This window comes from Nelusetta ayraudi, unplaced genomic scaffold (genome assembly GCF_046127955.1).
Source record: "Nelusetta ayraudi isolate G7.1 ecotype Tasmania unplaced genomic scaffold, CSIRO-AGI_Nayr_v1 ptg000094l, whole genome shotgun sequence".
Classification (NCBI taxonomy): Eukaryota; Metazoa; Chordata; class Actinopteri; order Tetraodontiformes; family Monacanthidae; genus Nelusetta; species Nelusetta ayraudi.
The window spans coordinates 512,501-534,944 of record NW_027466144.1 but is presented as its reverse complement, the minus strand read 5'-3'; the positions used below and the strand labels follow the sequence as shown (position 1 = coordinate 534,944).

The window sequence follows — 22,444 nt, the reverse complement described above, 5'->3', positions numbered from 1 at the left end:
GGGAAGGAGCTCTGGATACGGACACGGCTCAGGAGAACATCCGGATACCGCCCAGATCATAGGAATGTCTCAGTGACGATGGAAAGCAGAAAACTGAATCCGACCGGAAATCCCCCCAAAATATATGCGCATTTTACATATTGTAGTTTTAAACAGTTGGGTCGTAGTAATTCATCACCTTGCTCTCCATGATAGTTGCACCTGGAAAATAAGCTTGACAATACCCAAAACAATTGTATTTGACATCTAACTCGTTAACCACCCGCAATGTCTATTGGGAATTTGAAAAATGAATAATATAACATTTGACGAACAATTTTAATAAACATGAACATGATGACCCTTTCCTACTGTCCCTGCCAATATTTTCTGACGTTATGATGAGATAGGAATAGTATTACACAGGGACGCGAGGATCAGGAGCAGACCAGCCTGAGCGGTTCAACGATAAATCGTTTGAGTTAATGGCGACATCTTCTGACAGACGTGGACAATTACAGTTTGTGAGAGCAGCAACAGAGACAGATAACTATTTTCAGTTTGAGCATGCGTGTGCTTTAACGCCTCCCAGTGGTCCAAAACACGTACAAGGCAACAACGTTGGGCCCCAAAACAATTTAACAAATGGACAAGTTTTAACTGCTGTCGTGAGTCAGGGAATGGTGGACATGAAATCTTGACCTCTGAGCTATTCTTCAGGTGTCTGGTGAGGTTCTCCTGGTACCTGTACCAGGGCCGTTTCTAGCTTTGTGGGGGCCCGAGGCAATATGCTGTTTGGGGGCCTCTAGAATGTCAAACTGTGATGAAGAGATTCCTATCCCTTTAGATGGTCTACTGCCACAATCGTGAGCACACTTCATGAGCAAAACAGGCTACAGGTAAAATTACACATCTTAAGTTGAGCCACTCAGGCAAGTTAAACTGATTTAAAACTATAATGCAAGGAAAATAATCTTCTATATGTCAATAAATAAAACAGATTGAGTCAGCTAACATTTATCCGATGCTAGCTAGCTGGCTAGCAGGACAAATAAACAAATTTGGGGAAAAAAGAGAGTGAAACGTCTTCACCTCTCAAGCCCACATCACCAATAACTTACCTTTATCCTTTGCCCGTTTTTCTTTATCAGTTTTCTTTTTCTTCCGTTTCCCGCTCCGCTGGGATAACTCCTTTTTGATGCCATTATGGTGTGTTTTTAATCCTCTTGCTAACGGGAATTAATTGCAGCTGTCAATCATTCCCATCATACCTGTCAGCGTCGCCGGCCCGCTACGTCACTAACTGTGTGACAGTGCGGTCCAATGACCTAAGAATGCCAAAAAACACCAGCCACAGCTTATTATTGCAGTTTATTTGATTTATAGCCAACGTTTATTTTCAAGCATATGACGGGTGTAATAAACACATGAAATAGCTACAGGTAAAAACGGACATTTTAATTCTCCTCAGAAGAGGCTGAACTCTTGATAAAAAATAAATAAATAAATAAATAAATAAATAAATAAATAAATAGTAATCTGCATTTATTTTCATTTTATTTGGCCATTGGACAGTTTCTTTAAAGTTTTTCTTGCTTTTTTTTTTTTTTTTTTTTTTTTTGTATTTATTTCATTTTCTTTCACATGTTCAATAGAATTTAGCACTGACTGTGCTAAGATTTGAACCAGCATTCCTTCAGAGTCTGTTTCTTTCTCTCTGAGCTATTTTTAGATGCTTAGCTAGGTCAGCTCAGAGTCCATCTCTTGAACTCTGAACTATCCATCCTTGGGTCAAGCCAATTTTCCTGGTGCATTTTGTCCAGTGGACACAAAACAATCCTTGAATGCAATAAGATTTGAGCCAGTGATCTTCAGACTCCAAGTTCACTTTTTATGCTCTGAACTATTTTTTTATTTTTATTTTTTTGTTCTCATGGTTCCCTTATCTTTCTTTTTATGGACCTTGCAATTTAAAATTAATAGTCAGATTGGTGGTTGAAATCCTGGGATTGGTGGATCTGAACCATCAGCTTTATAGCCTTTTCAGAGTTAGAGTCCTTCTTTTACACTCAGACCTGTTTTTTTTCATGCTTGGCGAAGTTCTCCTGGTGTATTTATCCTTCTTAATAAATAAATAAATAAATCCCGGCCTGATGGCTTTTCTGTTTCTGCGATATTTTTCTCTCCTTTGTTTTCTTCAACATGTTCAATAAATGAAGAAATAAAATAAAAATAAAACAAACCCACTCACTCGAAGGCTGGAATGGATCCAGCAGTCTGTTGATCGTGTGCACTGAAAGACAGGAATCAATTGAGAGGGGAAAATACTTTTGAATGCATAAAAAAAAAAAGCAAAAATGAGTCCAGACGTCACAAACGTGCTTTCAAAGAGGTTTATTGAAAGAAATATTTTTCAAATTTTATAAAGTTCAACCATTAATTATGCTATCACACAATCAGAGCCTGCAGAGCATCACTGTTTCCTCCTTCCAAGTCATCGCCACTATTTGATATGACTACGGTGTTTTAGGATTCTGGAGCCTTCAGTATGGATCCTGCCATTGAGATTTTTTATTTTCAAAACGTCTGTGGGAGTTACCCTGGGACACTGCACAACTTTTTTTTCTTTCCTCATGTGTTTCAGATATGCTATTGCTAACAGATTTTCACACCTTCATGCAGTAAAAAAAAAAAGTCCCCTGTGTTGCCAGAATGGCCCTCAGACGTGTCGATAAAGCCTTTGTATAAAGCATCAGAGCAGGAGTTCATACAGTTTGGGTGCATTTGATTTTACTTCTGAAGCGTGAGCGGAGACACGACCCCAGGGAAAGAAAATGAAATGCACCATGATATTCAGGTAGTGGACAACAGCTCAACTCAGGCCTGCCACACATGCATCAGTCCATTACAGTGGTTTGCAACAAAAAATACAAATATACAATATAATATTGTATAATCTAGAATCACTATAATTGCAGCTATTCAGTACCCCCCGCCCCCCTTCCATGACCTGGAAGTATTATTAATATATATATATATGTATATATAAATATGACTCTCCCATAACCCGGAAGAATTCAGTGTTTCACTCTACACACAGTTTTGCAAGCATACAGCAAAAAAATCAGCTGCTTTGCACATCAAACCCTCTGAATGCTGGATGATTTTCAGCGCAGCATGCAATTTAAAATGTGCACAATAATTTAAAAAGCTTTACCATCCTCATCACATTTCATCAACCTCATCATCGTGTCCATTTTTCTGTCGGCAAGCAGCCTTCCTGCACCTTTTCTTCTTCATATAAGGTGATTTTTTTTTCCTCTCTCAATTAAGAAATTAGAACGAACTTTTATTTCATTTATTTATTTGACCTCTATAGTATTCTGCATTTCAAAGCATGCCAAAGAAATGTTCTCAGTGTCTGCATAGTGCTGGCTATACGAGTGCCAAAGAGAGTTGGATTCCTTTACAAGTAGTCGAAGTTGGTATGTACAGGCAAGGTGTGACAGAGCAGATCCAGTGTTGTGCAAACTGTACCACACTCCCCGCTCGCCGCCCCCCCTGCACCACCAAGTGCTCAGAATATCTACAAACAGGGGACTCAAGTCTGCGGGAACTCATAGAAAGTTGAAGCTGAGCTGAGAAAAAGCTCAGCAATACGGAAGAGCCTTTCAGGAAGGTGTGTTTGTGTGTGTGTGTGTGTGTGTGTGTGTGTGTGTGTGTGTGTGTGTGTGTGTGTGTTTATGCGAGTGGAGTGCGTGCGTGTGTAAGCTTTATATCTATAAGTATTAAAATGCAGTGAGGGAACCCACATAAATTCCCAAACCGCATCCAGTCCCCCCCCCATATTCCTTTTTAAAAATTATTTTATTGTGTTCAAAGTGCGCCCTCTATTGTTATCTATTTTGCTCTGCAGTATACATTACATAAATGTATATTCTCTAACGCTGAATATTCCACTAAGGTCTAAAGTCACACAGAAGGTCAAATAAAAAGTTCGACGACAACCACATTCTAAGTTCTGAGGTCAAAGTTCTGGATGTAAAGATACAGTTCAGGCCACTAGGTGACTGTTATTGAACACTAATGACGCGTTACAGTGTTTGACATGGTGAGGACCGGCCACATCTGGAACACGGTACCACTGACGAAAGAAGAGGACTGGTTGTGAACTCGTTGTTGTGTTGGTTGCCCCGGGTGACTCAAGGCAGGGGACTGCTGGTGCAAAAATATCCGGTCGTGACCACAATGTGGGCGTGTCAGCAAAGCAAAAGCACATTAAAAAAAAAAAAAATACATTTGAAACTAAAGTGTGGTCGGCTGTGGATTATGAGGCGTTCAACTTGTATTTTAAAGGGACAGTTCAAGGTAACCAACACAAAAATCTTGGGTGCTTTTGAACGTGTCGTTTCAAATACATGAGCAGGCAGGATTGTTGCAAGAAGTTCAGTTTTTGAGACTCCAGCTGTGGAGACGTTTGTCTTCTCGACTCTGGACCATCGTGCTTCCTTTTCCGGCAGTGGTTGAACAGCAACAACTACGTGCTGTTCAATTGCTAGTGCAAGTGACCACAGTTCAAAGATCAAGTGTGGTCCTCAAAATTTCTGAGAGCTCATCTTTATCGGCTCTTCAATGCTCTTTTTAAAACATCAATCACACACAAAGCACGGTTTTGTGTACAATCATAAAAACAAGCAAAAATAAAACAAAAGCACGCACGTGAAGGACATACATGCATTTTGAATTTTGCGCTGAACTGTCCCCTTAAAAGATCCATGCAACTCTCGCAGAGGTTTCAATCTAATACAAAGTTCAGTCACATTTCATGTTAAAGCTGCAAGAAATCCCTCAGTGTTGAAGTGCTCTTGCATCACTCGTTTGAAGTAAAGGGTATAAAATCTACTTCAGAAAACCTAACAGACAGGGCCCGAAGTTCACATTCTGGCCTGCAGGGCTGAATTCTGTGCAAGGGGAAAGTGTCACTGGACACGATTTTCCTTCAGTATTCACTTGCTTTGGCTCAACACTTAACCTCTACCTACAGGTGCAGCAGACCAGAGAGTGGCAGTATGTTCCACTGGGATGTTAAGAGGTTCATAAATAATTGAAAGCAATCTGAAAAAGTGCCACCTTTAACAAATATTTACATCCATGATGTGTGAGCAAGCGTTGAGAGCGGCCGCGAGCCGAGCCTCAGAAATGAGGACTGAACAAAAAGTTAAAAAAAAAAAAAAAAAATCTTCACACACACGAGCTGCTCCTGCGTGGCCTCATGACAGGAGACATCAAATTAGGTACAATCCAACAAACAGACGACGACAAACAATGCTACATCAATAAATAAATATTAGAGCTAAGACCAGCAAGCGGCAAAAAATACAATCGTTACGATTCTGCATTAAAGGGGAGTTCCGCCAGGTTCACGCTCCTCCACTGCTTCCTTTCCTCCCTTGTGGTTGGTTTGCGCTTTTAGGTTCTGAGACAAAAGTAAAGAGGAACCCTCGAACATCAGTGACACGTTCCTGAGTCTTTATTAAAACATCTGCACTGTTTCACCAAAATTAAAGTGCCCCAAAAAGAACGACGACAAAAAAAAACAAAAAATTAAAAAAAAAACGATGCAGTAGAGCTGCTACAAGTCTCAGCTATTAAAGGACTATTGCACTTGGACAGGCTTGCCCTCTTCTGGAGGGGACCGTTCATCTTGTGATGCTTAAAAAGGGTTTTGTGTGTTTGGATTTAAACTGAGGGGAAAAGAGATTCAACTGCAACATTTTGGTGTTATTTAGAGGTGAGGTTACCCTTCATGTGTGTATATGTACATATAAAAACCTCACTGGCTCCTCTTGTTCCATACACCTCTGCACATCTTGAGGGTTTGGGCTCGATCCTTCCGTGTATGACAACACCATGACAACTACACCAAGTTCCAATCCATGCACCCGTAGCGGCTCGATATAGTTGACCCACAGTCAGTATTTGGAGCACAATGTTGTCGTGCCACGTGTGCATATTATTTTTTTTGAAAAGATGAGGGAAGGAGGATTTTTTTTCTTCTCCCTACCCCACTTCACACCTGTATTAAAAACAAAGGTCAAAATAAAAATGCCAACTCACCTCCGCTCCCACTAGATGTGTTGTTGTGCGCAGAGCGCTGCAGTGAAAGGCAGCGCGCACGCTCAATGCACAGCGAGGCAGAATGATCCTGCGGCTTCAAACCCAGCGGGACCTGAGCAGCGCTAGTAGCTTCTGTTCAACCTGAATGGCTGCAGCAAGATAATTGGGACTGACTTGATCCTTTGAGCAAAAGTGATTTAAAAATTGGCTCTGTTCCATTCCCACGCCAGAGGAAGTATAGCGGCATGAAGTCATTTCACTTTTGTGCATCTTCATAGCTCAGGAAAGCCCTGTGAGTGTTTTGGTGGCTTGCGGTCACGTGGTTGTCTAAGGAAGTGAGATTAGGTTTTGAGGAAACAGGGATGTCAAGCCTTTATTTCCCATGTGGGAACCATCTAGGACCTGGCAGTATTGAAAATTGCCTTTACTTCAATTGATATCCTATCTTTGATATTCTAAAAAATCTACAATATGTGGTATTATATCTAAAAATTGTGCTGTCTGAATTCAGCCACACACACACACACACACACACACACACACACACACACACACACACAGGCTTTGTTACGCTGCCCGTTCAAGACGCTGTTCAAATCAAACTTTGAAATTTGATGCTCTGCAGACAGGAAATCAAACAAAAGACCAGAGAAGTGCACGCGGACGACGACAAGAAGCTTTGGACGTGAACTCATCACACACACACATGTACGTAACAGGGTTTCAAGCGCGCTCACCCCTTTCTCTTCGCCAGCGTTTGCATATTGTACCGTACAGAGAGCAGAGCGGCGTGCCGGGCCAGTTGCTGTAAACTGGCCAACCTCATGCAGCAGTGGGTCACATGACATGGCATGAAAGCAAAACCTTGGGGACTTGATCAGGTGACAAACTAAAAGGACCAGTGAAATTTGAGGTAGCAAATTGAACAAAGATGAAGCTCATGAGCTCATGTTTTTTTCTTGTATTTTTTTGTCGTGCTTCAGCTCACATAAAATCTCCCATCAACCTCTAATTGCTCTGTTATGTAACAACGCTCAGATGATGAAATGAATACTCAGGAAATTCTCACGCGCTTTTTTTGTTTGTTTTTCTTCTAACTAGGCTGCTTTTGGTGGTTCTCTTGTAAGTTTGCCAGTTGAGCCGGCGCACCACACCTCCTTCACCTTTCTCATCGGGCAGCTGATATGTCTCTGAGAGAGAGAAAAAACTCAACTAAACAAAAAACAAAAATCAACCCCAGCAACAAATCATGGCTTTTAACCCTCCAGCTCCCACCCCTGAAGTGCGAACCGGCCAATCCAGTGTGCTCGAGAGAAGTTAAGTCAGGGGGGAGGAGGCCTTGGCTCCACCTTTTTTAGGGGGGAGGGTGGGGTGGACATCTGGGGGCGAAGGAACCATTGACAAAAAGCGGGACAGCAGGTTTTCCTGTTAGGCCAGCTAACACTACGATTTACCAACCAGTCAGTGAGTTTATCGGAAGCGCCACGGACTTACAGAATAGAATAATCATCATCTCAGTAGGGTTTGCAGTGCAAGACGTTAAATGGCTACTTTGTTTCGTCGTTACGTCCCGTCTCTCAGTCAGTCGTCCGGTGCTGGACACAGCAGTAAAGGGATTCCTCAACAGGTAAGCAGTCACTTGTGAAGTTATGTGTGTCGGCCTTTCAGCGGCTGACTGGAGGGGGTTGCCACGACCCCGGAACCGTGTTCTTGCGGAGAAGCAGCAGGGGGCGCCACTCTGCTCTGTCTCTGTGGTTTTGGTTAAAGGTTTGTACCATGAGTGGAGTTCAGTGAGCTCCAGAGGTATGTCAGAGAGAGACAGAGTGAGAGAGAGAGTGAGAGAGACTTTGCTGTCTCCCGTCTGTCTGCCTGTCTGTTGTCTGTCCTTCGCCAGAGGTCAGAGGTGTGAGGAGACCCTTCTGAGTTTGGGTGGAAGGCTCAGTCGGAGCCTCTCTGTGCCGCCTGGTGAAGACAGACCTCTCGCTCTCCGCCCCCTTGGCCTCTCCCTTAGCTCGCCCCCGGGTCAGAGCTGTGTCTCTGTGGTGTCCGTGAGTCCAGAGGTGTCTGTGGTTCCTGGAGGGACAGCCTCCTCTGCGTCTCAAGATCCAGTGAGGCTACTCCCGCTGCAGCAGCCGCCGGCCCAGCTCCGGCGCCTGAACCCAAGTCTAACCCTGACCCCAGGCTTGACCCCGCTACCGCCCTTAAAGCTAACCCCAGACCAGAGCCCATTGCAGGTCCTGGAACAACCCCAGTCCCCAGAGCCAGCTCCATCTCCAGACACTGCCCCAGGCTGTCCAGTCCGGAGGGATTCGGGGCGAGCTGGCCCTGGCTGGAGCTGATCAGCGGAGGGTCCGGGGTCTGCACAGCGTCCAGAGGCTTGGTTGGGAACTCCTCGAAGTCCTGGGAATCCAAGATCTGCAGGGGAGGAGCAGGCAAGGAGTCAGACTGAAGGTTTGTTGGGTTCAGTGATTCGACTGTAGCCTGGCTGTTCAATCCCCAAACTAAAACAAACTCTAGTCTACTTGAATCAGCATTGATGTCCATCAGGATGGCCTTTAATGGAAGATATGCATTTCACCTGTGACAGAGAAGCCAAGGTGTCTGTCTCCAGAGGCGTCACAGGCTGGACCAGTCTATCTCCTGGACCAGGGTAGGGTGAGGCCTGCAGGAGACAATATCTAGTTAACGAGCTGTCAGTGCAGGTCTCACACTTTCCTGTGCTAAACCTGCACTGGACATGAACAATGTTTCAGAGGTGACCTCCACAGTTGCATGTTTTTACATCCACATCTGATATCCTTGCATGCAGACATGCGTGTGCTGTGCAACTACCTGAGGCGGCGATGAAACGGCGCTGTAGGCGGGAGGAACCAGAGCCATCTGTCGCTGCAGCAGCTGCATGATCGCTCCGATGTCCGTTGACATGCGACTCTCCAGCCTGGTCACATGAAAAAGTACTGATGGGTTTTGCACGAGCTGTCGGCTGACCTGCACATCTCGAAAATGCTCCCGCTGCTCAGATCTACTCTCTGAGGTCCACTGGCCACCCAGTCGAGAGTTCCATGAACAAACAGACACAACTGTATTTCCTTCAAACACACTCCTGAACTCTGCAGCTGTCACATCCTATCCAGCCGCAGAGTTTGGTCAATCATGCATTAAAACTCTTGAGTGCGCAGCTGGCAGAGCTGCCAGCCTCAAGAGTTACTCCCAAAGCAAAGAATCCAGACAAGAAAAAAAAAATCCCCCTTAAAAAAGCCCAATCAAACTCTAGGCGACAGGGAAGGAGAATCTAACATCCCTGTTAACAAAGCGTCCACGCAGCCGCTGCACTGTAGCAGATTGTTGTTCTAGTTTCCTTTTTCCCCCTAAAACTTCAAGTCAACAGAAGGTGGGGACGCCGCCTGGAGGCCCCGGAGTGAACAACAAACTGTGAGCGCCGTCGCACCTGTTGAGCTGCTTCTGCAGCAGGTCCAGGCGAGTGTCCAGCTGGTTGCGCTGCTGTCGGCTCAGGCTGTGCAGCGGCGTGTTGAGGGGTGGCGGCGAGGTCACGCTGCAGCTGGGGACCTCCTGGTACTGGCCGCCGCCCCCTCGATTCTCCCCCCAGAAACTGAAGATGTTGGACACGCCAGAAAAGGCGCCTGCGGGGGAGGAGAGGGAAGACGTGAGGTTGTGGGGCCAGCGGGCCTGTCTGGGGTTCAGCGGGGATGCTTGACATCTACCTGACAGGGCGTTGCAGGTGTTCCCAGTCTTGGGGTCGCTGTCGCCCTCGGTGTTCTCGTTGAATTTCATGGGCGGGGCCTGCGCATGCGGATTCTCCAGCATTTCCGTCGGAGGGGCGAGTCTGGTGACGACCTTATTCTCTCCCTATCGGAGTTCAGATTCAGCCACTTAGCAGTAGTTGTGTACATCATTTTTTTTTTGTCAACACTGATTTCTCTCAAGCCAAAGTCGAACCTCGTCGCCGCTGGAGTGTGAAGACATGGAGCTGCGATGGACCTGCCACTGACGCTTCGCCGCCGCCTCGTCCTGCTTCTGGTTGACGGCTGCTTCCCTCTGTCTCCGCCGCACCGATTTATGGGATTTCTTGATTTCTCCAGCGTCCGCGTCATCTTGAACAGAGTCAGGGAAGGAGAGGTTGAAGGTCAAAGAGGTTCAAGGGGGGGAGGCCAAACGTGAGACAAAACACCAACCTTTTTCCGTGCGTCTGCGGAACGACAGCTTGCGCCTGCGTAGTTTGTTGAACCCGCCGCACTTGGAGTCATCGCTGCTCGGCGAGCCTGGAATCATGTTGGTCTGAAACCAGGACCAAACAGTCTCCGTGAGAAAACCACCCCGCTCTTCAAGAAGTCCAACAATCCAACTCCTCTGAAGCTGAAACTCAAAAGTCTTGTGCGACTCACGTCTCGCAGATTGAAGGTGATCTCCAGGTTGTTCCAGAAATTGTCCGCAAACTCCGGGTACATGTCGAGCACCTCCAGGACGTCTTCCCGGAGGATCTTGTGGAGGTCGCAGTAGGTCAGAGCCCTCACGTCGGCGTTGGATTTGCCTGAGCGGGAGTACAGGTTGATGGGCTCGCCGAAGATGTCATTCTTTCCTAAGAAGAGAAAGAGAAAGAAAAAAAAATACCAACAGGTTTTGGAGAGAAATAAAAGTGTATGATTTATAAACTAAATTGATTTAGTTTGCTTGATTTCTGGAGCTTCGAGCCGTTTTCACTGCAGGACAATAAACTAGTTATACTAGATGGACACACAACATCTGTATCCAACTTGTTTTTTCTTCTTCTGCAGCCCAGGAATCTTTGTCATGGCATCAGAATTAGATAAGATACAACCAAATGACCACCAGGTGGCACTACCATCCACAACAAAAGTCAATTAAAAATCATGCAACATGCCTTTTGGAGCTACAATAGTTGAATTATACAAACTGCAAAAAGCAACAAGTGAAACCTTCATTGAAGACTCTGCCTGTGTTTGATGACTTTCTTAGTTTCTGTGTGTTTTCTGTGTACCTAGGATGGCGACCACCACGTCTCCTCGCAGTATCTCTATGGATCCCCTGGATATGAAGTAGATTGCAGTCAGGACGTCGCCGGCATGGACCAGCGTGTCACCGGGGGGAGCGTGGGTGGTCTTGAACTTCATGGCCAGGGCCCTGAGGCAGCCCTTGGTGGAGCCTTTGAAGGCCTTACAGTTCTGCAGCAGCGTGCGGTTCAGGTGGAGGCAGATGTCGGCCTGGAGACACTCGGGAAAGCCCTTCAGCACCTGTGCAGAGGAGGGGGAGGTGGGGAGAGCAGAGGGAGGAAGAGGAGGAGGAGGGACAGTGAGGTGGCGCAAAAGGAGACGAGGGATTAGAGAAATGAGAGCAGAGACAGAGACGGAATAAGAAGAGGAAGATCTAATGGAGACAAGGAGGTCACAGCAGCATTTTCATAGGCTGGTGGTGAAGCTTTGTCTAAATGTCACAGATTATATGGACTCTATAAGATTCCAGAACCAGCAGTTTGGGCCTCTTGGAGACTCTGCATTGATTTTTTTTTTCCTCACAGGGTTCCGCAAAAATGATTTCCAAGTGGATTCTAATGGTCAGCGTAAAGGTCCATGAAGTGTAATTAATTTGAAAAAGCTGGGCTGCTTTAATGAGTCCAGCGTGGGGCCTCTGCTCTGCTCTGCTCCTCCTGGACGTCTTCAGCTGAGTGCGCAGCTGAAAACACCCACGACGACGACGACACGTCTCCTCTTCTCTTCCACATCGTTCCCTCCATCTTCAAGCCTCACTCCCTCCCTCTCTTCATCTTTTTCATTTCAGCCTCTGCTTGGTTTTTTTTTTTTTTTTTTTTTTACTGTCCATCACTCAGCTTGAAAATGCTTAATGGCACTTTCCTCACCTGCTGGAGGTGATGTGAACTTGTTTCACTTTCCTTGTTTCGAGGTGCCTCATTGCCTCGTACATGAGAAAAAAAAGAAAAAGAGACGACAGCCTCTCTCCATCACCTGCTCCCTCCCACGCAGACCTTTTCTGACTTTAACGTTTGAGATCAAAGTGATGCTTCCATTGTAGTATTTGAGTAATGGGCCGTTACTATGCAACTGCCCTGCACTCATATTACTATCACTTCAATTGTTTTTTTTTTTTTTTTAAATAAGGCATCCCACATAAACATGCTGAGGCCAGAAACTGAAGGCCAGTGCGATCATGTGACCCTTTAGCTCCACTCTAATGGCACAGCGGGCTAAACTGCTGACCAAACACGCTAAACTGCGATCGTTCATATAAATGTGTGCTGTCATGATGCGTTCTCGCTGTGTTTGCTGCAACTCCTGCGCCCAGCAAAGCCCCATTTAGGTGGAAATAAAAAAAAAAACAGATTCTTCTGTTGTTACGGCCTTTCGGGACACTTCGCTTCAGCCTGGAACAGCTGGGACTGCGCGCGCGCGCACACACACACACACACACACACACACACACACACCCAGCTGCAGCAACAAAGCTGTCAATGCAGTAAAGTGCTTCGTGTTGTTCAGGGTTGCTGGAACCAATCCCAGCTGTCATGGGGTGAAGGCGGGGTCACACCCTGGACGAGTCAGCAGTTCATTGAAGGGCCACATTGAGAGACAAACAACCATTCACACGCACAGTTTAGATTTACCAATTACCTTCACATGCATGCAAGGCCAATATATATAAATATGTTGTTTCTGAGAAATCCATTGAGGGTCTGGTATGATTAATCATTCAAGGTGGCTCCACTAGAATCCGGAAAGAAAATAAAAAAACGGATGGAAGATGGAACATTTACTACAACAACAACAAACCAAATAATGACAAGCAACATAGAAATAATGTCTTCTGTCCTTTGTGCTAATGCACAACAACACTCCACCCTGCACAGCTCCTATAAACCCGACCAAAATAATAAATTGTCGGCTCTATCACATCACGAAATAAAGCTTTTTTTCTCTTTACCCCCAAGGTCATGTGAGAAGATAGAAGCACTTTGTTTCACCATTGCCTGCAGCCGTCCTCCGACACAACAGCCAATACAAAAAGATGAGCCGGATTGTATTAAAACTCAGAAGCACCAAAAACCAAAAAGTGCCGGGTCGTAATTCAAGGCAAGTCCGACCCGTGTATCAACATTCTTATCAGCTCTGGGCTTCGCTCACGCAGACTGCAGTGGCACCAAAGAGTCTCTCTCTTTTTCTTTTTTTTTTTACTTTCATGCTGTGTGTGTATTTTGAAGAGTATCTCATAAATCCTCATCTCGGGGTTTTCTCTTCTCTTCTCAAGCCTCAAAAAGCTGAAAGACTCCCGCCAGCTCAATCGCAAAAAAACTTCACTCACTTTTCGCTGACGGATTGACCCACGCAAGTTCCCGCCCAACTTAACTGCAAGAGCACCAGGCCTCTGGTTGGTGCAACGCTGCCGCAACCTCAGGCTCTGCAGCCTCATCCTCCTTCAATGGGAGGGATTTAGTCTTGTGTGAAGGTGCAAACATGCAGGTCAGCTCTGCGCTGCTGCAGTAAACAGCATGGTAAACATTCTCTAATCCAACTATTCACCCGGGCTTGTCCACTTCATCAAGGCAAGATGAAGTGGACAAGGGAAGCAGGAGGAGGAGAGTTCCTCCCAAACAGACTCCCTCTCCCTCTTATCCAACGATGAGGAAACACACAAGAGGAGTTTCCCCGAAGCTGAGACTGAGACTAAAGTTCAGTCTGATGAACAATTAGGGTAGGAAGCCATGCTGCAAATATCCTGAACAATACAGAGACTCCAGATTGTATCTCTCAACAGTCAAGCAGATTGAATCTAATTCACAGGCACAAATGGGACGTCAAATTGCAGATGATGATGAGATTCATATTATTGCATCACATCGTAGAATCACACACACAAAATGATGATGTCATCAAGGGATTCATGCAATGCATTTCATAGCTGCAAGTGCAGATAATACTCTATCTTTCATAATGTATGTATTTGTGTGTGTGTATGTGCATCTGCAGCTGCATGCATGTGTGTGTGTCTGATGCCACATCTGTCTTGATCTCGCTGGTGAAGAAGACGACAGGATGTGACTGGAGATGTGACTCTGTGTGTGTGTGTGTGTGTGTGTGAGCGAGCACTTAGCACCATCCTATACATCGTGACTCACGCGCAGTTCGGCTTAAGGTCGCGTGTACATGCAGGCGTGCGCACGCCTGGCACGCTTCAGCGGCCGTGACTCAGTCAGTCCACACGTGTTTTGAGTCACGACCTGCGCTAACAGCGACCCGGATCGCGTTCCAAAAAAGAACGTTCCCTGGGACGCATTTGTCTCTGCCGGGTGACCAATCACATCGCCTTTTGAGTCAGTGTTAAAGGAAACAGGTGCAGAAGGGGCGGGGCTTACCACTCTGCCGTCAATGGACTTGTGTGGCTCGACGTGTATTGCAAATACCTTGCACACCTCTGTGCAGTGTGTTCATGCGTGCATGAGTGCGTGCATTTGTGTGTGTGTGTGTGTGTGTGTGTGTGTGTGCACACGCGCTAATTTGGATACTCACTTGCGCTCTATGTTCTCGGACGGAGTTGGGAGTGGACCATGCATGCTCAGGCAAAGTCTTGGATTCACCCTATTGACATTATAGAGCGCAGGCTCAAAAACTCTCCGCTCGCCTCCTCGCATCGGGTGCACACTCCACTGCATTCACTAGCACGCCGTGCACTAGGCCTGGCCAGGTGTATGGGTGGGTGATGGATGGATGGATGGGTGGGCGGGTGGATGGTTGGTTGGTTGGTCGGTAGGTGGTTACTCACGGCGTTCATGTCGATGCCGTTGGTGTAGGACCAGGCATGCTGGAAGTACTCCTCCAGCCGCTGCCGCAGCGGGTTGGGGATCTGGTGGAAGCGGATGAACTCGCGCACCCGCAGCATCTGCGTGTGGTAGCGGGCCGTGCCCGAGTACAGCCGCTGGATGATGGCCGACACGTTCCCGAAGATGCTGGCGTACATCAGAGCTGGAGGTGGAGGGAGGTGGAGAGAGGGAGGGGAGCTATTAGAGAGGTGGTGGTGCGTAGAGGAGGTGTGGAGGCCCGGCTGCAGGAGAATGACGTTAGAAAGACAGCCCAGCTTCCCCTCGGAGGCTCCTTGTGTAACCAAAGGTGGCAGCTGACTTCAGTTTCTGGCGTATAACTGCGACTTGAAGCGAACCTGACGAGCCGTGCAGCTACGACTGTATTTCCCTTCCACACATCAACTCAAAATCAACACAAGATTGTCAACAAAACGTATTTTCTTGCATCATTTTTGCACATGATTTTACTCTTGGACAAATCTGACCTGAATAAACAACCACACAAGCCAAAGCTCATGATGTAATCTTTCATAGCTTGTGTTTTTTCAGGTTGCTGGAGTGCGATTTTCACCTGAAATATAACAAATTAAAGTGAAAATGATGAAGCACCTGAAAGAACCTGAGGAAAAAAGAATTATAGGATCTATAGGTGAAGCAAAAAAAAAAAATGCTTTGAAACAATAACTTCTGTAATAAAAAAACAACTAAATAAATCGTAAAGAATACAAAGGGCCGTGTTGATTCTGGTCGGTCGGATGGAGTTTGGCTGACTGAAGAGTTTTGTCTGTCGAGGACAGAGGAGTGTTTAGCGTCCGCTGTCCCTCACCAGCCGGCCGTTGCTGCTCCTGTTGTCATATCAGATCGCACCGACTCACCGCCACACCCCCACTTCACCCCCCCCCCCTCCACCCCTCCCCCCAACCTCTGTCAGCTCCCATCACCGTCCACATGGCCACGACCAGCCACGGCGGCTGGCTTACGTGCACGTCTCCGTGTGCTTGTCACGGCGGGGCGTGATTGATTTTAGCTCCTGGTGAAACTAAATTTGATTTAAAAGATAAAAAAAACAGACGCCAGGACGGCGTTTTCTCACAATAACCTGTCAGTCAACTGCCCCGAGGAGGAGAAAAGTCAATCCTGCACTTTTTTCTTTCATTCTTCCTCCACTTTTCAGATGGTGTGAGTGCTGTGCACCCGAACCACCATTCCAAGTGAGTCTGAAGACTTTGTCTGCAATCTGAGAGATCTTTCTGCAGAATGATGCTTATTAATGATGCACATGGAAGATGGTGCTTCCATGTGTTGTGGTTGCAATTTTAAGTTTACGATCGAAACCCAACGATGATGGAGATGCATTTAGTTTCATGCCAAGAGGCTGTAAACTGAAGAGCTAAATGTGAAGATTTTAGCACGGAAGGAAGCCCAGGTAGGAAAATGAAGAATTATGGGAACTTTAATAAGGCGTCACTGAGTTTTACATTGTGCTGAGAGCAGCCAGTAGCCACACAGTCCTGTCAGTAAACAACTTATTTTGGACCTGAGTGACTCCTTCACCTGGGTTTAAAGATAACCCCGGCCCAGCCATCCCTCTCCTCCCTCTGCAGTGGAACAAACTGCTCAGTATATTTTCCTCTTGCCTGCGGTTCTTTCTGATCAATGAGGTCCAGGGCTCCGGCTGCCTGGACAGATAATTACTGCTGAGGGAGGAAATGGCAGCGATAAGCATGAGAGGGGATATTAAAAACTCTGCTGATGGATTTGTCATATTAATAAAAAAAAAATAGAAGAGAATACGAATTTTAGAGCAGCGAGTACGTTTTTTTTTCTTTATAATGAAAATCGTGCTTAAATTTGCTCAGTGCAACACTTGTGAGCGATGCCGGCTGAGGCTGCTGCGGGAACAGAAGAGGTGAGCGAAAGTCAAAGTCAGGTGTGTGTCTGCACTCACAGCCGATGAGCATGACGCAGATGGAGAAGATCTTCTCAGAGTTGGTGTTGGGCGACACGTTCCCGAAGCCCACGCTGGTCAGGCTGCTGAAGGTGAAGTAGAGCGCCGTCACATACTTGTCCTTGATGGAGGGCCCTGAACCTGCAGGCAGCGACAGGTTTCATCCTTCTTTTCTTTTTCACAGGGAGATTATTTTTGCTGCGTGCTCCAGCGCTTTGTCGGATTTTTTCTCACCTTGGATGGAGCCGTTGTAGGGCTTCCCCAGCTGGTCTCCCAGCGTGTGGAGCCAGCCGATGGAACCGTTCCTCTCCACGTTACCGATGGCATACCTGGGGGAAGGAAATGATCACAGCTCTTGTTTCTCAGTATGAAAAAGTCACCAGTCAGATTTAAACGTCCATATTTGACCCAGAGTTGTGCCTCTTTGTTTGACAGCCTGTTGAAGAAAACAATTCCTGGCATAAGACTGTGCTGGAAAGGAGTTTGAGTGAAGACCTTTGACACACACACACACACACACACACACACACACACACACTCTGTCTCTGATCTACACAGACACTTCTTCTTCCCACAGCACTTCCCCTGTAAATCCTTCTGTGATTCATGCCTCCGACGGCTCCGTACCAGATGCAGGCCAGCCAGTGAGCGATGAGGGCGAAGGTGCACATGAGCAGGAAGAGGACGGCGGCGCCGTACTCCGAGTAGCGGTCCAGCTTCCTGGCCACGCGCACCAGCCGCAGGAGGCGGGCCGTCTTCAGCAGGCCAATCAGGGTGGTGGTCTGGTGGTGGAGGTGGTGGTGGAGTCGGGGGGGGGGGGGGGGGGGCATGTGGGACACAGAGACACAGGGGTGAGGAGGAGGTGAGACATTGAGACAGGACGGCACAGAACTAAAAACCTTCCTGGGGACTTTGAGGTTTGGTGTCGCTGTCAGGACACACACACACACACACACACACACACACACACACACACACACACACACACAGCCTCCCTGGCCTGGTCCCAGTGTGATTCACCAGTGTGGAGGTGGTAAATCCCTGTTTACTGCTGCAGTGCACCGGCCACAACTGTGTCCGGAGAACAAATAAATAAGCGGACGATTACTGCATTGGCCCAGTGCCAAGTCCTGCTCTCGCGCTGTGTGTGTGTGTGTGTGTGTGTGTGTGTGTCCCTGTGCTAAATAATTGCTGTCTGTCTGCTTTGCTGAGGAAAACTCTCCACCGTCTCGACCCTGCGGCCCCGTCCGGTCAGCACCAACGAGGAAGAACTTGGCAAAGCGTTCTGGACGTAGGGGGATTTTACAGAAACATCACTTGATTGAACATCGGCTCCACACCTTTCTTTCATTTTTGAAAATGTGCATTTAATGCTGCGTGCACTGCTGCGGTTTCACCTCCCGAGTCAATAAACAGGATTGTGCTGTCAGTGGACCAACAGTGGACTTCCTTGTAGGGAAAAGACCGATGAGATTCATGCGATGCTACGTCCTCTGGAAAGTTGCTGCACGGTCACATTTCCAATTATGCAAATTGAGGAAAGGAGGCGTGACTGTGGCTCGGTAATGTCCCTTTAAAAACATTAATAAGCCTACGAGCACAGAGGCAATCTTTTTTTTTTTTCTTTTCGTTTTCCCACCAGATGATTTGGCTGCTGCTGCGTCGTTAGAATTTAAAGGAGGTGACACATTTTATTTTGACGCTCCATCTCATACTTCCTGCCCCCCTGCGGAGATAATTAGATTACGAAACAGAAAGTAGAGCGCCTTCCGCCTCTTTCCTCCTCCTCCTCTGCCGCTATTCCCCGATCTTCTCTGCTTTCCCCGCCCACTGTGGCGCCCCCTAGAGGCCTACCTCCTCCCCGTTGCGGTAGATGAGCAGGTCGAAGGGGATGGCGGCCACCATGTCGATGAGGAACCAGCCTTTGAAGTAGTGCACGGCGATGCGCACAGGGTGGCTCACCACCTCGTCGTTGGTGTTCACGTACGTCGTCCTGAGAGAGAGAGAGAGAGAGAGAGAGAGAGAGAGAGAGAGAGAGAGAGAGAGAGAGAGGGGACGTGCTGCTTAACATCACACTCCCAACATCTGGGCTGCTGCTGCTGGTCGGGTCCAGTTGAAGGCAGCGTTGCACCTGAAGTTGATGAGGATGTCAATAATGAACATGATGTCCACGATGAGGTCCACCACGTTGAGCGGCGAGCAGGAGTAGATGCAGCTCTGCATGGCCGGATCTTCCTGGAAAGACAGAAGAGGCTGAAGAGATGAGAGCAGGGTAGGAAAAACAGGCCGTGATGACAAGGAGAAGGAGGAGGAGAAGAAGAGGGAGGAGGAGGAGGAGGAGGGAGAAGAGAGTCAGTCACACTCTCCGGAAATAGCAGCGTCCTGTGTCACTATTACCCCCTTCTAATGGGTTCAATGGGTGTCAGTGTAATTTGCGTCGCATCATCTGGAGAGGCGGCACAAGAACTGCACTTTTTTCCCCCCAGGTGGCATAAAAATGAGGAGCTGCAACACTTCAAAACAGACAGCAGGCTAAATTATTATTAAGTTTCGCATTCAAAAAGAAAAACAAGCTGCTAAAAAACTTTGGGACTGTGGGACTGTTTTCAGTTGGTCCCAGTTCATGAACCAATCAGCATCCCCCCATTGGTGACACAAGCAGGAAGTGACTGTAAGTCTTTCAACTACTGCAGTGATTTGAGTTACTTTAAAACATTAAAATAAGAACCAATAAAATCAAACAAGTTTTCAATGTTTTCACTCATGATGAATGGAAACACAACGTGCTGCATCCCATCCCAAGCACTTTTCTTTTTTTCTTTTTAACTCCGTCACCACAGACACGGCTCGGCTCTCGACGGCCGGCCCCGCTCGCCGTGCTATTCCTGGCCGAGCGCCCACCTCGTCGTTGAGCAGGAAGGCGGCTGAGTAGGGCGTGAGGATGGCGGTGTAGATGACCAGCAGCAGGATCAGCCAATCCCACACCGCCTTGAAGGGGCTGTAGTGCAGCACCGTCCACTTGTGGATGCGGGGGGCCTGGAGCTTGTACTCTGGCAACACATCAGCACCCAGAGACAGCACCTGGGGAGGGAAGGCACACGCAGGGGGCGGGGTTAGAGGAAGAGCAACGGAGGGTGAAGAAAAGAGGAGGAGCCACGGCAGAAGAAAAGAAAAGAAAAGAAAAGAGGCCGTGTTGCTGCGAGACGCAGAGCCGGGCGTCGACTTGACGCAGAAACGGGCTGACAAACATGCAAACCGCACGCGTTTCACACTCAGCCCCGGCGCATGTATGGAGGGTCCACGAAATATACATCGACCGCCGTGGCATGTGGGCGGAGCCAAGGCACGACCGACCAACACAATCACAGAGATGGAAGCCAGCGGCCAGACAAGACGAGAGCCGTTCTGAAGGTGCTGACCCTCTTCAGGTTACCCTGCCGGGCGGGTGGGCGCACACACACACACACACACACTCACACACGCGTACACACACACACACACACCCACTCACACACACACACGCACACGCACACGCACACGCACACACACCCACTCACACACACACACACACACACACACACACACACACTATACATATATCACATATACATAACATCCATTTCAGCCAAACACTATGTAAGACTGCGTCTGTTCTGTGACGCTGCATCAGGTTGTGTTGTTGTTGTTATTGTTGCTCTATTTGTATTCCGCTGAGGCTGGCCGGTGTTGCAGCCCGCGAGGCTCCGTCGGGAGCAGCAGATGGACGGACGGAGTGTGTGCAGAGTGTAACAATCAGCAGTACAAACGGAACAAAGGGAGACAAAGGTGACGTCACCGGAAGCCACGTGGCCTCCTTCACCTCCTCATTCCTCTGATTCCTTTCTCTGATTCCTTCCTCTGATCTCCTTGCTGGCCTCCCCTTGACCTGCCAAGTCTCTCCTGTTTAACTTTCTTTCTCTGTTCTTTTATTTCCCCGCAGCAATCCGACCCGCTCGTCTCCTCATCATTCACGCCGCCGCCCGCTGCCATTCATCCTGCCCACCGTCCTCTCTTCTCCTCTGCCTGCCTGAACGGGACATTTCTCATCAACTCACTCTCCCTCCTCCTTCCACTTTGACTTAAACTTGGCTTCGCTCCCTAATTTTTTATTTATTTATTTTTTTTTACTTTTGAACTCTCCCTCCAGTTCTCACATCCAGCTTCCACACCATCGGGTTCGCTTGTGTCACGGTCTCCAAGCCAACGCCCCTATGATCTTGATAGCCAACACTCTTCGCCTTTGATCTGCGTTGCCTTTATTAACCAGTCTCCCGTGTTCCCCCGTTACCGATTCCCCGGTAACGGCCCTGTTCGGCTCTGACTACGTTCCTCGTCTGCCCCTTCTGGATCCTGCCGCTGTCATCGACCTCCGCCCGTCCCCGACGCCGATCTCGCCTGCCTCTCTCACCGCCTGCACTGGTTCTCGACCCTGGACTGCCCGACCTCGACTCGTCAATAAACCTCTTGAACTGCATCAGTGGTTGTCGTGCATTTGAGTCCACCAACACCTGACAGCTTGAGCAGCAGCAGCAGATCCAAAGGTAAAAGATCTGCTTCATGAGGATGTGACGTCTTCTCTTCTGGAAAAAAAAACATTTTCTTGATGTTTTATGAATGGAATATTTCAGCGTGAATGAACACTGGCACGGGGCCAACTGTTTCATGTCTGAGCCAGTTTCTCAGAGTCCATGTTCTTCACCATCAAGCGCTCCAAACATTTGATTTCTGTGATCAGTGTTTCTGTTGAGCTGATGAAGTTCTGGGGTGTTTTAAGACTCTTCTTTAAGCTTTTGCTCGGACTTTTGCAATAAAACATTTTGTTTTATTCCATTATTCCATTCCATTATTATTCCATATTATAGTGCAGAATTGCGGGATGAATCACAATTTTCTGTGCACAACACAAGTGTGAGCCAGCAATCCCTCAAGTCGCACACATATCATGCACACAAAATAACACACTGCTTGAGTTCAGTCAAGTGCCCCTCTCGGCTGCCAGCCCCTTTCTCGAGTGTCGTCTCAGTTTATTTTTAGCCGTTTGTATGAAACACACTCACACACGCACAGACACACACACACACAAATCAGTGCCGCAAGGACTGTTCAAAGTGCAGATGTCACATTCAAGTGCAGACGGGGCAGAGATTTATTTAAGGACGGGGCTGGAGAGAGACCGCAGGCACGTTTTTTTCTTCTTTTTTTACGGAGACAAGTGGCTGACGCCGTGGAGACGCTTCGTTTTTCTCACTTGACCCGTAACAAGCCGCAGCTTGGCGCCGTCGCTCTGCAAGGGTGCAGCCCCCCCGGAACCAGCGGCTCCAAGATTCAGCCAGCGTGTCCGCAGGAAGCGGTTGGGATCAGGTATCAGGGACTTTCTCAGTGATAGCCGCTAATATTTCAGGCTGAATGTACCGGCAGGGTGAATAAAGAATGATCTGAGCAGCACGCAGATGAAAAATGCCGTCGGGGGGTCGGAGGGTCTGGCGTGTGGAATGTGCACCGTCTGAGATGAAGTT

General features: G+C 47.6%; 1 protein-coding gene across 7 annotated transcripts in view; it reads right to left on the bottom strand.

The window, feature by feature from the left end:
* Nucleotides 1-4,452: 4,452 nt before the first annotated feature.
* kcnh2b (potassium voltage-gated channel, subfamily H (eag-related), member 2b) overlaps nt 4,453-22,444 on the bottom strand; it is a 139,126-nt gene continuing 121,134 nt past the window's right edge. For 3 of the 7 annotated variants that reach the window (XM_076047724.1, XM_076047725.1, XM_076047727.1), the window contains 17 exons: nt 19,791-19,970; nt 19,021-19,142; nt 18,744-18,882; nt 17,517-17,671; nt 17,124-17,218; nt 16,890-17,030; nt 14,905-15,104; nt 14,652-14,720; nt 11,114-11,366; nt 10,500-10,693; nt 10,290-10,392; nt 10,054-10,208; nt 9,819-9,963; nt 9,545-9,737; nt 8,929-9,034; nt 8,675-8,758; nt 4,453-8,511 (listed from right to left, as the gene is read on the bottom strand). In XM_076047724.1, the coding sequence (XP_075903839.1) occupies nt 8,104-8,511; nt 8,675-8,758; nt 8,929-9,034; nt 9,545-9,737; nt 9,819-9,963; nt 10,054-10,208; nt 10,290-10,392; nt 10,500-10,693; nt 11,114-11,366; nt 14,652-14,720; nt 14,905-15,104; nt 16,890-17,030; nt 17,124-17,218; nt 17,517-17,671; nt 18,744-18,882; nt 19,021-19,142; nt 19,791-19,970 (2,742 nt within the window). In that variant the 3' untranslated portion in view covers nt 4,453-8,103. The remainder of the gene's footprint in view (nt 8,512-8,674; nt 8,759-8,928; nt 9,035-9,544; nt 9,738-9,818; nt 9,964-10,053; nt 10,209-10,289; nt 10,393-10,499; nt 10,694-11,113; nt 11,367-14,651; nt 14,721-14,904; nt 15,105-16,889; nt 17,031-17,123; nt 17,219-17,516; nt 17,672-18,743; nt 18,883-19,020; nt 19,143-19,790; nt 19,971-22,444) is intronic. The other 4 variants (XM_076047730.1, XM_076047731.1, XM_076047728.1 and 1 more) reach the window with 3 other exon arrangements.